Source organism: Mustela lutreola, chromosome 17, assembly GCF_030435805.1.
Source record: "Mustela lutreola isolate mMusLut2 chromosome 17, mMusLut2.pri, whole genome shotgun sequence".
NCBI lineage: Eukaryota > Metazoa > Chordata > Mammalia > Carnivora > Mustelidae > Mustela > Mustela lutreola.
Genome location: NC_081306.1, coordinates 2,489,000 through 2,504,444, shown reverse-complemented (window position 1 = coordinate 2,504,444; position 15,445 = coordinate 2,489,000). Strand labels below are relative to the sequence as shown.

At 61.5% G+C, this 15,445-nt stretch overlaps 1 protein-coding gene and 1 long non-coding RNA gene across 5 annotated transcripts in view; one reads left to right on the top strand and one right to left on the bottom strand.

Moving 5' to 3' along the window:
* Positions 1-3,346: 3,346 nt before the first annotated feature.
* The window catches only part of NSMCE1 (NSE1 homolog, SMC5-SMC6 complex component), a 74,183-nt gene continuing 62,084 nt past the window's right edge, over positions 3,347-15,445 (bottom strand). For 3 of the 4 annotated variants that reach the window (XM_059154848.1, XM_059154849.1, XM_059154846.1), the window contains 6 exons: positions 9,495-9,616; positions 8,558-8,635; positions 7,381-7,527; positions 5,004-5,120; positions 3,954-4,074; positions 3,347-3,543 (listed from right to left, as the gene is read on the bottom strand). In XM_059154848.1, the coding sequence (XP_059010831.1) occupies positions 3,464-3,543; positions 3,954-4,074; positions 5,004-5,120; positions 7,381-7,527; positions 8,558-8,635; positions 9,495-9,616 (665 nt within the window). In that variant the 3' untranslated portion in view covers positions 3,347-3,463. The remainder of the gene's footprint in view (positions 3,544-3,953; positions 4,075-5,003; positions 5,121-7,380; positions 7,528-8,557; positions 8,636-9,494; positions 9,617-15,445) is intronic. The other variant, XM_059154847.1, reaches the window with a different exon arrangement.
* LOC131819621 (uncharacterized) lies at positions 3,444-4,472 on the top strand. Its single transcript, XR_009349264.1, has 2 exons — positions 3,444-3,566; positions 3,880-4,472. It is a non-coding gene; the product is annotated as an uncharacterized LOC131819621 (long non-coding RNA).

The following is a 15,445-nucleotide window of genomic DNA, read 5'->3' as shown; positions in this document are numbered from 1 at the left end:
GCCCCCAGGGCCCCCTCCTGCCCATCAGTCTCATTCATACCCCCTAGCAGACAAAACCTTCGCCCGGGGGAGCGGGTGCCCCTGCCAAGGTCAGCTCCACGTCCCCGCAGCGCCAGCGCCCACAGTCTCCGAGGTCCCAGGGAAGATTCTGGCAGGCTGGGAACCGGTGAGGTGCGATCGGGGCCTGGCTGGCACGTGCACCCCTGGGTAACCACGAGCAGGGCGGGGAAGCATCAGCAGGAGGCTGAAGTCTAGCCGCCCGCGTCCTCCACAGGCAGGCCCAGGCCTCGGAACTTCATCACACGGTTTGGAGCAGGGGACTGTCCGTGCTGGAGCAGGGGACTGTCCGTGCGTGCAGTAGGCGGGCTGTTGGCAGACGAGGGGGAGTCCGACACCTGCGGGGAGACGGTGGAGCTGATACAGGGTGAGGTCAGGGCGCGGCGGGGGCTCTGGGGACAGGGGCAAAGGCCAGCTCTTTGGGAAGCGAAAGGCCTGGCTCTCTGCAGAGACTGCTTGTTCCATTCTCAGGCGTTATATATAGTTTCTTGCCTAATTTTTCAGATGAAGAATTTATACCACATAGTAACACCCCTGAAGGCAGCAGGGCATAAGATAGGAGCCCCTGCGTCTGGTGCGCTGGCCGTCAAAGGGGAATGGGCCGTATCTCAGGGTCTGCCTGCATCACTCACAGCCGCCCCCAACCCAAGGGTGGCTGTGTGGCTCCAGCCTCCGCCGTCCAGCTCTCCTGCCTGGTGGCCCCACTCGGGCTCTGCGCCGCCGTTCTCATCCACTGGGGGCACAAGAGGACACGGACGTTAACACGTGACACAAGAGGACACGGACGTTAACACGTGACAGGGAGGCCTGGCCGCCTCTACCAGTCCCTTGTCAGGTGGGAAGATGGCAAAGCCGAGATCATGTGCCCTCCGTGCCGGGCCGCACGGCCACCAGCATCCGCGGCGAGCCGCAGGGCTGGCTTCAGTTCGGAGGAGCATGGACTTCAGTCCACTTGGAAAACGAGTTATCTCCAGCTATTCGCCGAGCCAAGGTGGGGCGCGCAGGGGCCACCGTCCCCCACCCGCCCCGGCTGCAGAGGCCTGCCCGGGGCCCAGGCTGGTGTAGGCACACGTGGCCCCGAGCCGGACGCGGCCCTGCCCTGGCATCCGGAGAGGAGGGACATGGCAGTAAGGTACAGAGCACGGCGAGGGCTGTGAAGGGACCCGAACCGGGGGGACCGGGGACGGCACGTAGCACAGACAACATCTGCCGGAGTAACAAGGCCGGAACCAGCCACGAGGGTTGAGGGGGAGCAGCAGGTGCAGCAGCCCTGGGGCAGGAAGGCGCTGGCGCTGGGCGGGCACAGGGAGCCCGGGCTGCACCGGCGGCGGAGGGACGAGGGTGTGGAGCCAGGGAGATGGGTCTGCGAGCTGCTGTGAGGAGGGACAGGATGAGCCCGGGAAGCGGAGCAGCCTGAGTGTCCCCTGTCCCATCAGTTCCCGGAAGGACCAAGTCAGGAACATCAGCAGAGCAGGGACGACAGCTGGCAGGGGGGCGGGCAGTGGCCCGATCCCAGAAGCCTCGAGCACAGACGGTCTTCAGAACCGCGTGTGAGGTTCTGTCAGCTGCTGTCAAGGAGTCCCCGGGAAGTTCACGTTGCGTCAACACAGGGAAACTGAGACGCCGGCGGGCCCGTGACCCCAGGGGCCGGGGGCTAAGAGCTTCTGGAGCCACAGCTAGGACTGCCCTGGACCTGCATGGTATGACCCTGCCCCTCCTCAAGGCCAGACCTGGCTGGTCAGGCAGGAAGTGGGCCGTAGGAACCCCCAGGGCCCTCCCAGCCCCCCGGCTCCAAGGTTCATCCCTTTGCCACCGACTTTCCTGCCCTCCTGTCCCCTCGGCAGGCTTCCCGTACCCTTCCGAGAAAGCCCTTCTCTGGTTAAGCCGGTGGGGATGCTTTCCGTTGCCCGCTCGACACTACTGACCTCCCCACGCAGGCGGGGGGCACCCGTGGGCTCTCTGGGGGGGCTGCGCTGGGAGCTCCAGCTGGAAGCAGCCTCACAGCCTGGGAGCCGCGCGATGAGACCCCCCGAGGCCGGGAGGGCCAGCCTGCCCCCAGCCAGCACCATATCACGTTCTAGATGCTGGACACCCCACGGGTGGAGACCCCCGCCCATGTGGTGCGCAGTCCATTCCCCGTTTGCCTGATAAGAGCATCTGGTTCTCTTTAGGAGATAACCCGGTGGCCCCAGGCAAGCCCCGATTTGCGCACGCCCTGGACGGTAAGCAGCCGAGGGCGCTGTTCGCTGGGGCAGGCGAGCGGGGTAACGAGACGCGCCCTCTTCCTCCCCACACGGGGCGTTGGTGTGTGAGGCCCGGAAGGAGGGTCAGCGGGAAGAAAGTGGCTGGATCTCCCAGGAGACCGTGAGCACAAGGCCCACTCTGTGAAAATACAGCAGGGGCAGCGGTGTGGAGGCCTGGTGACCGCCGGGCCCGCTGGCTCTGGCCGGTCCTTCCTTGTTCTAGCCAGACGGGGCTGGGCTGACTGATCCGGGTGGAAGACAGGGAGGCGGGAGTCAGGAGTGTGGCAGGTGCACTGAGCAGAGACGTGTGGGGAATTGGGCACCGGGGGCTGGAAGCTGGACATCCAGAGAGCGGCCGGGGCGCAGGCCAATGGTGGGAAACCAGGGAACATGTGCGGGCTGAGGGCACAACACGTGCAAAGCCTCAGCGGCCAGGAACAGAGGCGCTTTCGGAACAGCAGGAAACACCATGGGGGCAGGGCAAGAACCAGGCCAGGGGGCCAGTGAGATGGGCCTCAGCACTGGCCCGGAGTCCTTGGTCTCAGGCAGCGCGGCACATTGACAGGGTGGGGGTGCAGATCGCCGCGGTGGGAAAGCCCGGATCCAGCGGGCCGGCTGAGGCCAGGAGCAGAGCCCGCGGGGGTGGAGGAGGCAGGGCGCTTGGACAGGGCTTGTGGCTGGCTCAGTGCGGGAGAGCCGGGGTGGAGGCGTCTAGGCCGAAGGACGGCTGACAGCGGGGCTGCCCGGCACCAGGCAGGGGTGGAGGAACCCAGTGAGGAGAGCAGCCCCCAGCCATCAGGCAAGCTGCATCTTGGGCCAGAGGGTCTGGACTGTGGGAGGCTGGGGAGGGCCGGGGTTGATGGGACAGGGGACCCAAGCAGGGGCCTGAGGCAGAGCCGCCGGGCCGGTGTTGTGCGGGAGGAGCTCGGCCAGCTTGCCCGGCTGGGACCCAAGCCAAGGGGTTCTCCGTTAGCCGGAAGCCCAGGAGAGGACCAGCCGCCACAGGAAGCCTCCTGGGGCGCGTGACCACAGACCGAGGCTGCAGCGAGGACCCCTTAGTGACTTTATTCCAAACCTGCTCACACGTGAACACAAAGCAGGTGGGTTGGACACGCCGCTTCTCTCCCAAACCAGCTCTTCTACAGCCCCCCACAGCGCACCAGCTAGTGTTGCCGGGACCGGAGGGACCTCTTGGTGGCCCTGGATGTAGCAGCCTCCCGCTCCTTCTCAGGGTCGAAGACTTCTGGGCACAGAAAAGACCAGAAGGTACTGTGAGCAGCAGCTCATGGCCACAGCTACGTGTCGCCTGCCGAGGGCTCTGTCCTCCCCCCTCCCTGCGGATCCCCACCCCAACCATGCTGCCGCCAGGAAGGCGGGGGTCACCTCCCACCCGGGGATGGCTGCCAGGGTGGGGGGGCCTCGTCCCTGGGAGCTCCCCTGGGTTCTGAGAGCCCTGGGAAGTATGCGAGCGGGAAGGCCTCCGCACACTGCAGAAGACCCTTCGGCCTGGGGGGTCGGGTCCTGCTCACACAGACCTGCACGTGCGGAGCCCTGAGCCCTGAGCGCTCCCCATTCCCAGGTGTCCCCTCAGTCCTGCCACCAGCCCCTCCCAGACCTCAGGGGGCAGCCCCCGAGCACCACAGGGACACGAACCTGGTATCTCGTGGGGCCAGTAGTCATTACAGTGGGGGCAGCGCGGCTCGGAATTGGACTGGAAATACTTCGCCACACAAGGTAAGTGCATTCGGATCCCACACGTCTCGCAGCTTTGACCCTGAAACCAGCAAGGGGATGGCCATGGAGCCTTGTGCACCCCTCTGAGCTCACAACCCTTCCACAGGGGCGAGGAGAAGGTCCAGCAGGCTCCAGAGTTTTGTCCTCCAGGCCTGAGATGGACACGGAGAACCCCAAAGCCCTCAGCACAGGAGCGTGTAAGAATCGTTACTAAAGAATTCCGAGAGACGAATGTAGATGGAGGACACTCCAAACTCTAACAGCGGGGCGCCGGGTGGGTTAAGCGGCTGCCTGTGGCTCAGGTCATGAGGCGTCCTGGGATGGAGCCCTGCAGCAGGCTTTCTGCTCAGTGGGAAGCCTGGTTCTCCCTCTCCCTCTGCCCCCACCCGCTCCCCGCCACCGTGTTCTTTCTCTCGCAAATAAAAATCTTAAACAGAACTCTAATGGGCAGAACTTGGTGAACGGCGGGCCAGGCCACCCCAGGAACTCGGGCTCCCAGAGCACAGGGCCCTCCGAGCGTGCAGAGCCGAGCACATGGCTTCAGCCTTCCAGAAGGCTGTTTGGAAAGGTGGAGCAAAGGCTTTAGGAAAACGTGTCCGCCGTGCCAGAAATCGCGCGTCCAGGAAGCCAGCCCAAGGCATCAGTTCCCGGAGAGCTGTGCAGAGAGGCTCCCGGAGCGCAGCTGACGGCGCAGGAGAGGGAGGAGTCGGGGAAGAACCCCAGGCGTCCGGCGCTGGCCCGCCCGCAGGGGAGCCCCGGCAGAGAGGCCGCGCAGAGCAGCACAGCAGCGGTCCCCATGGCCAGACGTTCCCACGCCGGCGCCAGGATGACACGGGCTACCCGCGGCCTCTGAGAGCCCCGGCCTAGAGCTGAGGGACCGGGGGAGGGCAGGTAGGCACGCGCATGCTGGCCCCGGACGAAGCCGAGCGGAGGCCCTCTGGTCACCCGCCAAGCCGGCCAGTAGGGTACCTGGATGAGGAGGCTGTGGCAGATGTTGCAGATCTTCACGGCGTCAGGGTACGTCTCGCGGATGTACTGCTCCATCTCCAGGATGGCCCGGCTGTGCAGCGTGAACTCTCCTTCCTTCTGCACGACAGAACGGGGCGCGGCAACGACTCAGCCCCTGCTCGCCGGCCCCTCGCCCGCCCGGCAGGCGCACGGCCCAGGGAGCTGCTCAGGGCTGCGTGCCCCTCGCGGCCCGTTTCCACCAGCCCCGGCCAACAGGTGTCCACGCCGGCCCCTCGGCACAGCCGCGAGCCGGCAAAACCTAGGCCGAGACCGAAAAGGAAGCCAAGGTGAGGCTCCCCGTGCCCCTACCTCGGCAGCTCACTTGTGCCGCACAAGCATGAACCGGGGGTGGGGGGAGATGCCAGCAGCCCCCTGAGCGAGGCCGGCCACAGCCCCCCTGCAGGCCTCCCCCAGGCAGCCCTCCTGTATCCCTGTCCCGCCTTCAGCTCCAGGGTCAGCACCTCAGTTGGGGAGGAGTGTCCTGTGTCTCCTCCACTCTGCAGCTGGACCTCAGCGAGCCGCCTGCCCAGTCTCCGGCCCCTCCCAGACCATGGGCCCCAGGCGGCAGCGCCAGGCCCGGTTCTGCTCGTGTCCCCAGGCCTAGTGTGGGGCTCCGCGCTCGGCAGCCTGGTGATGAAACTCCCAGGGAAGGTGAAGTCGACCCAGCGCCAAGACCATGGAATGCCCGAGGCCCCGCTGAACAAGCTCACATTCCCTGTCAGGCCTGAGTCACATTTACTAAACGTGGACTGTGTGCCTGGCCCTCATCGCTCATGACCCTGCTCAATCCTGTAGGGACCCTGTCACAGGGAGGGCAGGCGAGGTGCCCTAACCCCAAAGAAGACCCAACTTTCCAAGATCTCCCAGGCCCCACGGCGCAGCAGCCCCTGAGGCCTGGAGGTGCGGCCGTCAGCAGAGGCCCATGCTCCAAGGCTCCATGCCCCTGAGCGCCTCCCCAGACCCCGCCACTGGGACACAATCCTGTGTGTGCCCTGGATGTGCACAAGTTGCAGGGCCAAAGCAGGTGCTCGGCTGCACGGAGCGCATGGCTCCAGGGCGGACCAGCAGGTGACTACAGTGAGTTTCCTCCTGAAAATCCAGGATTTTCTCACCTCCCCATGAGGAGCAAGTACACCTTGTCTGTTTGGGAGAAATTTTGAAGTAAGTCCTGTCCCCCTGGAACGTCCCCTCCGGGCCCAGCCCTGGTCCCAGCCACGTGGCTGGAGCGTCCGCCGGACGGTAAGGCATGAGGAGTCGTAGCTCAGTGGGTTAGCACCCAAGTACTGCCCAAGAACATTCCCTCCTGCCGGGCCTGCCCACAGAGGAAGAGAGCCCAGGACACAGCAGGTATTGGGAGCGGCTGTGACCCAAGCCCGGGCCTGGATGGGGCTCTGCCCCCGCCAGACCGGGGACATCACCCACGCCATGCAGCTGCGGCACGTCTGGCTCAGCACCAGAGCCGGGGGCTCCCGGTCATCTCAGGGCAGGGGGCAGACCCGAGGCTGCAGTGGGCCCCGAGGCAGGCTCTCCCCGGAAGGGATGTGGCGCAGCACCGCACCATGAGCAGCGGCCCCCAGCTGCGGCTCTGACCACGGCATGAGGAAGTGGAGGGCTGCCCTGAGCACGCCGGGCGCAGACACAGGCACTCAGGGCCACGGCTGAGGTCGGGTCAGCATGGGGCCAGCCAGCCTCGGGGTTCCTGGCAGCAGCACTGCCTTCTGCGGGAAAAGCCCGGAAACATCTGCTCTGCTCCAGTCAGCAGTGGCAGCCACGGGGTCTAGAAACGGAGACGTCAGCACCATCTGGTCCCTTCCTGGCCATCCCCAGCTCCTCCAGCACCTGCCCCCACATCCTCCTGGCTCCTTCCAGCCAGCGTCTAAGCGAGAGGCCCTGAATCGTGTGTAACACTGACGGTGAGAACCACCAGGACAGCGATCCTCCGGGAGCCCGGCACCAGGCGCTGGACGCCGGCCATCCCGTTCCTGCCGGGCTGCGGACAGGACTCCTCCTTGCTCACAGAAGAGGGGCTCCTGCTGCCCCGGCCAGGAACCAGGCTCAAATCTGATGCCAGAGCCGTGCCCTCCGCCCCACATCTGCAGCCCAAGGCCCCAAGCCTGGGTGCAGTCCCTGCTCTGCACTTCTGGCTGCCGTGCTGCGGGCCCCTCATGGGAGCGAGCAGGAGGCTCCGAGCTCTTCCCATAGGGTCCCGGTGAGCGTGAAAGCAGGTCAGGCACCTGACACGGCCCAGCTCAATGGACAACCACCAGATCGTGTGGTTTGGGAGGGAAATTTGTCATGGAAACAGTGAGCCGAGCTGGGGCACCAGGGGATGCACTACCTCGATCAGCCATTTGTTCTGTACAAACTTCTGCAGCACCTGCTCCGCCTCCTTCTTCCTCATCTTCTTGCCTTTAAGTTGGTCAACCAGGTTCAAAATATTCGTGGAAGACGCAAAGCCAGTTTCCGAGTCAATAATCAGTTCCAACTGGAAGACAGCAACATGTACCACCTTTATCCATCAAATCGGTAAAAGCAATGTCTGAGCAAGAACCCCGATCCTGGCGGGGAGAGGGCGGCAAAACCGCTCCTGACCACGGGCAGAACTGGGCCCCCAGACGCTCTTTCAGGAGGCTGGTCACGTAGGGCACCGACAGCCACAGGCCGTCCTTCTGACTCGGTGCTCAGCCTGCGACATCATGCCAAATGACGGACCTTAATGCGCTCCAATCAAGAATCCTCTCTCGCCCCCCTCCCCCCCCGAAGGGAGAGAAGCTGGGGGATGAATGGAGGCGGCACCCCACACGGGGAAGCATCGGGGGTGGGGACCAGCTGGAGGCAGACAGGACGGGACAGCAGAGCCAGGGAGGGGCAGGGAGCAGGCACGCTCGGGAGTTGGGGAGTTGACAGTCCCCAGAGGAGGCTCAGAAAGGAACGGTTGTAAGACTAGTCACCAGAGACCGGGACTGGCCAGATCTGGATGAGGCCAGAATGTCTCGACTGTCTTTATGTCCTGGTCCTTAGAAGATGCCCCCACGGCTGAGAACCACTGTGGTGGCCAGTGCTCAGCCGGGCGAGTGACAGGAAGGCTGAGCCAACGCACTGATGCTGGGGAGAGAGCAGCGCCTCTCCAACGAGACTGCGGAAAAAGCCCATCAGGCACCTTGTTAAAATGCAGACCCAGATCCAACAGTCTGGGGCGGTGGGGGCTGGGATTCAGCCTTTCTAGCAAGCTTGCTGCTGCTGCTGCGGGCCCGGACCATGGTGCGAGCACCAGGCAGTAACACTTGGTGGCCCGCGTTGCACACCCGGAGGCCTGGTGCAAAGCCAATCTGCCTCGTCCTTCCATGGCGCCCTCCCATCATCAGCAGGCGACAGTGAGCTGCTGTGACTCCCTGTACACAGCCACCTGGGACAGCAGTGGTGACCCTCCAAGATCATGGTTTCCATCCTGACCATGGAAGACAGCAGGTTCTCCAGAAGAAGCCCAGCCATTAAACAGGAGCTACTGTACTTACGGCCTTTCTGAACAGATCCAGCTCATTCTCTGCAAAGTCTGAGGCCATTTTGGAAACAGAAGTCGTTGCCAGATTCACCTACAAAAGAGGTCAGCACGGTGGTCAGGCTGGGCCCCTCACTGGTACCTGAGCACTGATGTCCAGGGGCTGCCGGCCACAGAGCTGGATCTGTGACCAGTCCCTATGTGATAGACCTCTATCTCTAGCTCTAGTCTGCTTCTCAGAGGTTCTCAGAACTCCGAAGGTGGTGTAATACCTTCCAAACCCAGATACATCTGGGGAACTTGTCTGCACACTGAACGGAGATTCACGTGCAAAAGGCACTGACAAGTCCAGCAGTGAACAGCTCTGATTAACCGATGTAATCCAGTGTATCCATAGTCACTTGACACCACAGCCCTCTGCCCTGGACGAGTATGAGCGCCTGGCCGCGCCCCTCTCAGGTGGGCCTGGCTGGTGGGAGCCTGGTCTCCTTAGAGGGGCCTACGGCAGTGTCCTGGCCCAGACTGGGGACCTTGTCTGCTCCACCCTGTTTCTCCCCTCGCTCCCCGGCCAGGAGGCCCCGATGGCTCTCAATCCCAGCGCCCCACACCTTCTTTCTTCTCACAGGGTCCACATTTTATTCCAAACGAAAAACCACCTTCCTCCCTTTGATGCTAGCATTGCACACATTTGAAGGTACTTCATGCATTTAGCTGTCAACAAACAAATCCCGTCTTGGGCAGTGAAGTGAGCACTGAGCTGCCAGCCCCCGGCCCTCATCACGGCACAGGACACGGACAGCAGCGCCGGTGACCCGGTAGGCCAGACGGCCAGGCTAGGCCGAGTGTGTCGAGTGTGTGTGTCTCCCGCGGCAGGGCGGCTGCAACGGGCACTGCCACCTCCACCCACCGCAGTCCTGCACGGACACCAGCAGAGGGCGCCGGCGCGCGCTCACCAGTGCGTAAACCGGTCTCCCGTCGTCTTCGGTGGCTCCCTTCTTGATCTCGATATACAGGGACTCCAGGACACTGTTAATGTTGTTGATAAAGTCCTCCAGCTCCTCCACGGCAGCCGTGCCTGGAGAGAAATGGGATGGGCGGGGGGATCCAGAACGTGGGACTGTCGTAGTCCTTCCATCCACGCGAGCCCGGAACAGGAGAGCCAGGAACGGGTGAAGGCCCAGCCCCCTTGGGTCAGTGCCAATCGTGCGGCTTCTTCCTTCCTCCAGGACTCAGACCCGGAGGGTGCTGTGAGCAGGGAGGCCCACGAAATGGTGTCTGACCCTGCCCAGCTCTTCCTGCCCTTGCTGGAAGCCCCTACCTGCTGCCCCTGCCAGCACTATGCCCGGCTCCGCACATTTCCCCGTAAGGAGCCTGGCCCTGCACCGCCTCACCCGCGCTGGGGCTCTACCTTCTTCCCTTTATCCGCCATCCAGACACGCACTGAACACTCCATGCCAGCCTGCGTGCCGGCTCCAGGTCAGGAGTGGGGTGGCAGCAGCGAAGACCAACGATGACCAGACAGGGTAAGAGCACTGGCACTCACGGGGCACACCCCGGGGAGAGGCCCTGCAGCGGGCACTTTCCAGCCATCAGTCCGTCCTGCCAGCAGCCCTCTGAGGCAGGCACCAGTCTCTTCCAGATGGGCAGCTAGGCCCAGGTGCACAGGCGGCTGGCGCACCCACGCTGCACCCCCGGGGCACAGTGAGCAGAGGGGAGCCCAGTAGCATGGCTGGAGCCGGGGCTCAGATATGTATGCTGTCCTGCCTCCACGCTTCCCAGCGCTGCACAGGGAAGCCCCCTCCACTGTCCTGAGGCTGCCAGTCCATACACGGCGGGCGGGGGGGGGTACATACAGAACCCCGGCAGCGTTCACCATCCCTGGGCTGCAGGGGAGCTGAGGACAGGAGAGAGCCGGGGGCCGCTGAGGCTGCAGCGGGAGCAGGAGCCGCACGCACAGGGCCCTGCAGCCCAGGGGAAGGCCTCCTTGCAGAGCCTTGCAGAGTCGGAAGCAGAGAAAGGACACGGTCAGCTTTGTGTCTTGGAATTACCCTCTTGTGTACCGTGATACTTTTTTAAATAAAAAGTATTTTTTTTAAAGATTTTACTTATTTATTTGACAGACAGAGATCACAAATAGAGAGAGAAGCAGGCAGAGAGAGAGAGGGGGAAGCAGGCTTCCTGCTGAGGAGAGAGCCCGATGTGGGGCTCAATCTCAGGACTCTGGGACCATGACCTGAGCCAAAGGCAGAGGCTTTAACCCCGAGCCACCCAGGCGCCCCAAATAAAAAGTATTTAATAGTTTTAACTTATTACGATAATTTCAACAGATTTGTGAGAAGCAGCCAGCATACAAACAGTATGATACCACTTAGGTTAGAAATAACGAGAAAACTAATGAAGTACTGCAGGAAAGGCCTGGAAGAGGAGCCACCAAGCTGATGGCTAAGGCCACTGCTAGGAGGGAGACGCAGATGAAGGGGTCAGCCCAGGACACTTCATCTGTGCTTGACTCCGCGCAGAGAAAGAGACTTCCTTGTGTACCTAAGGCCTGTTGAAGTTGAAAAGAAAAGGACCAGTCACACTGGTGGCAGTGAAGGTCACAGCCACGCGGACCATCCAAGGGAGAGTCGTGACCCAGGCAGAGGGGCCCAGAAAAGCTAATGACAAGACCAGGACAATCACACCAACATGCAAATCACGGCAGGGGTCAAATCTTTTTAAGTAAACTTGTTCAAAGTTTAAAAAAGAAAAGAAAAGCCCGTCAATAAAAAGTGGGCAGCGACAGGTGGTCCAGAGACGCGGGACAAGCGCAGGGAGAGCATGGCGCTGGGACACGCGGCCCCCGCTGCGCGGCGCTGGGACACGCGGCCCCGGCTGCGCGGCGCTGGGGGCAGAGGCGGGCCCGGGGGGTCTACTTCCTGCCCCCCTCCAGCCTCCCGCCTCCTCAGCCACATTCCTGCCCACTCGTTCCGGAGGACGGCTCAGATCGCACTTCTTTCCACGAATGTTCTCGGCAGCCCCCGGTACGCCGGGCCTTTGCCGACCTTCCTCTTCCCACACCGAGGGCCGAGCACGGCCGGGGGGGCGGGGGGGGGGGCCGGGCCGGTGCAGGACGGCCAGGAAGCTTCTCCGCGGATGCGGAGCCCCGGCTGCTGCGGGGCCCGGCCTGGGAAGCCGGCGCACAGCTGTGGGGCCTTCGGGAGCACAGCCCCGGGGGTGACAGGGCTCCCCGTGGGCAGGAGCCGCTCCGTCCGTCCAGTATGACACAACGGCACGCCCCACCTCCCTCTGAAAGTGATAATGCACATTTTCCACCGAAAAGGCCACTCTTGGGTATGGTTCAGAAAAAGGTACCCTGTGGGCAGATCACAAGCCCTCCCATCGGACAGACTTTCCAGCGACCTCGTCCGCATGGCGATGAGCTAACAGCCCCTCCACGCCCTCCGCTCTCCCGCCCCTCCGGCGTGCTGTCCACTCTCATTTTTCAGAAACATGCCTGTTTTCACGGAGCAAAAACCACCTAAAAGACCAAAAACAAAAATACCCCAAAACAAAAAAAAAAACCCACTTCCTACTGCTGTCCTTGTAGGAGCCAGCCCCCTGCTCAAGAGCTCACGTTCCCTCTGACCACAGCTTCCTATGTCAAGGGCATGTCCGCACCCTGCCTACTGCTCACACTGTGCGTGCTTCTCATGCACTCTGCCACGCTATCTCCTCCTTAAGCGAGAGAATATACTTCTCTTGGGGCGCCTGGGTGGCTCAGTGGGTTAAAGCCTCTGCCTTCAGCTCAGGTCATGATCTCAGGGTCCTGGGATCGAGCCCCGCATCGGGCTCTCTGCTCAGCCAGGAGCCTGCTTCCTCCTCTCTCCCTGCCTACTTGTGATCTGTCAAGTAAATAAATAAAATCTTTAAAAAAAAAAAAAAAAAAAAAGGAATATACTTCTCTTGTGTTCAGGAACACCCTTTGCCCAACCCGAGTTCTGCGGTCATCCGCACGGTGCCGTGCTGCGGTCCCAGGCCCACCCCACCTTTCTGGGGGACCCCAGGTGAGTCTCACCCTTTTCTCCTCCCTGAAGGCCACCGACTGCCTCACTTCCAACTTCGCAAGTCTAAACCACATCCCTCTGACCGGCTCTCTGGCGCGACCCTCTACTCCAACCCCCAGACTCCCACTCCCCCAGCGTCCTGGACACGCCCCTCCCAGGCAAGAACCAGACCAGCCGAGGGCAGGTTCCCGTGCCCTGGCCTCCTGCAACTCCCAAGCAGTGCCTTCCTCAATCACCTGGCTGCTCTGTCACCAAATCCGGCTGCCCCACTCATGGAGTCACCTGGTAACCTTTGCTGATAGCCATTTCCATCTCTAAACAGATCTTAGCTTTTTTTTTTTTTTTTTTCTTTCTTCAAAGGTATGATTTGGGGAGAAAATAATTCCAGGTACCCTTATCCAGAGAACCGGAAGGCAGGGAGCTGAAGGCCCCAATCTGAGGTCTGGAGGAGTGGCCCCAGCCTATCGGATGGACCCCCTCAATCCAGAAGGGACAAGAGAGCTCAAGGTGGTTCCAGCTCGGCCACCAAGAAGTGGGAAGGTGGGAAGATGGCTTTGGCCAGAAGGTTGTCCCACGTCCTGGTGCCCTCTGGGTCCTGCGCGTTCCCCAGCCTGGCCCCCAGCTGTCAACCAGTCCTAGGTGTCTCTGTCCCCAGTGCCCTTCCGACATGGTTCTTTTAAAGGCAGCCAGAACTGGGGTTGTTGGGTTGGTACCAAGCTTCCCAACAGGCCCATCAAGTGTCATAGGCACAGCGGATGGGGGCTTCCAGACCTCCAGTCTTCTGAGGAGCTGTGTGCACAGCCGCGCCCCCACGCCCTGCCCTGCTCTTGAAGCGGCAGCGGAGACGCTCTAGTCTGCAGATCTGTACGAACGCCCTGGGCCGGAGGAGGATCGGAGGATCCCTCGGGCCCCAGTATCCTGTAAGGCTACGGTCATGATGAAGCGCCTGAGATAAAAGGCTGAACCACACACTTTGGAGGCAATTACTTCCAGTCTTAGTCCCACCATGTTGATGACTTAAGAGAATTAATAACATCACTCCTCCCTTCAGCACCCCAAACCCACCGAGAAAAAAGACAGGCTTCTGCTAAGTATCAAAGTTGCCAGATTTGTGCGTTTGAGCTGGATCAGAGGCGGGGTGCCTGCTTCCGATCAGACCTGCAGTCAGCACAACGGGAGGACCTGCTCCAAGAAGCTGTGTCAAGCAAGTCCCTGGGCCCACCAGCACTGTCTCCTCTCTGAGAGCAGGAAACCTCCACCCCAGGGCACGCAGCCCCATGTCTAAGCCAAGCAGAGGTCTACAGCTCTTTGGAGCCCCCTGGCTCCTCTCTTCTTGGGAGCAGGGTGTCCCTAGGCCTTCCTTGGGGGCTGGGGCGAAGTCATTGCAGATGAGCTACAAACAGCGAGCCTGCAAGCCCGCGGCTGTGATTCACAGGAGTGCGTGCGGGGCACTGTTCACTCGTCGCCTCACATCATCAGTACCGGCGATGGCGAGTCACGAATATCACCTTGATATGAGAGAGGCTTGGCGAGAGTCCCCATCACTTTACAAGGGCACCCAGGCCTGCCCAACCCCACATCCCGAGCCCGGCGCACGAAGCCACAGGCCTCCCCAGAACAGAGCAACCGCTCCTGGGAACACGTGCCCTACCTGTGGGGGCCGAAAGGCCAAGGCCCAGGAGAGGACAGATGGCTTTTTCGTTAGCAGGAAATGCCCTTTCGATGGGACAATTAACGAAAGGGGACTCCGTGCACTGCATGGGCTGGGGAAGCAGCCCACAAAAGGGGACACTGGTCCGCGGACAAGCAGCTGCTTCATTCTGAGAGACTGCTATATATGGCCACTGCCGTATATATTCTCTCCTTTTCTATTAAAAGTCAATTTGGTTCAACCAACTGCCCTCTTCTTGCTAATGAGGGCCCCTGCTTCCCAGCAGGCTACCAGAAACAGGGGCTCCCCACACACTGGGGCGGCGGGCGTTCAGGAAATTTGCTGCCCTAACTTCTAAGCAACAAACCGTTTTGTTCCAAACCAGGCAGCTATAGATAGAAAATGCTATTTTTAGGCAGAGGAAATAAGAGCAAAAAATAAGACCCCAAGGGACCAAACCACTTGTGGGCCAACTCGCCCTCTGAGGGGCCTGTCAGAGGGGCCCCTCACCTGCTGGGGCCGGCATGGTGGCCCACCCACGCGGCCCTGAGGAGGGAGCAGGCCAGGCCCTGGATCGGACCTGGGAGCTGGGGCACACCGGGCCAAGGGGTGGGGGGGCCTGGACTGGGAAAGGCTGGTAGGCAGGGACACGGGGCCAGAGAGGCTGTACAAGTGGTCACATCTCAGCCTGTGACCTTCCGATCAACTCCTAGGAAAAGGGCTCTCTAGATGCTCAGCCATGCGGGAGAAAGACGGGAACAGGCAACAATGCCACTTCTGAAGTCTGGTCCGTGACCGGCTCCCGAAGACCAGGGAGGGGGCCAGCGGCCATTCATGTGGCAACTACGTTCGACGTGCAGTCGTCTGTATCGTCTGTATCTGTGCATCAGCTCACTGTGCACCCCGCTTCCACCCCCTCATGATCTCATCAGGGCCTCATGAGCAGCCACAGAGGTGAGCTGGGACACAGCAGTTCTGGGTGCTTTTACAGAGGACATGGTGAGTCACAGAGCTACGGGGCTGACCCAAGACCCCGGGGCCGGCGAGCGATGAAGTATAGACTGGAACTGTGGTGTCTGGCCTTTAAGCTTTTGATGTGGTGACAAAGGACTTGAGCGTTCATTCAGAGAAAAAAGTTTTGCTTAGATACGCAACAATGTCTTGAGAATTACTTCAAAATAATATGCATTTAAGTAGGTAGCAGATG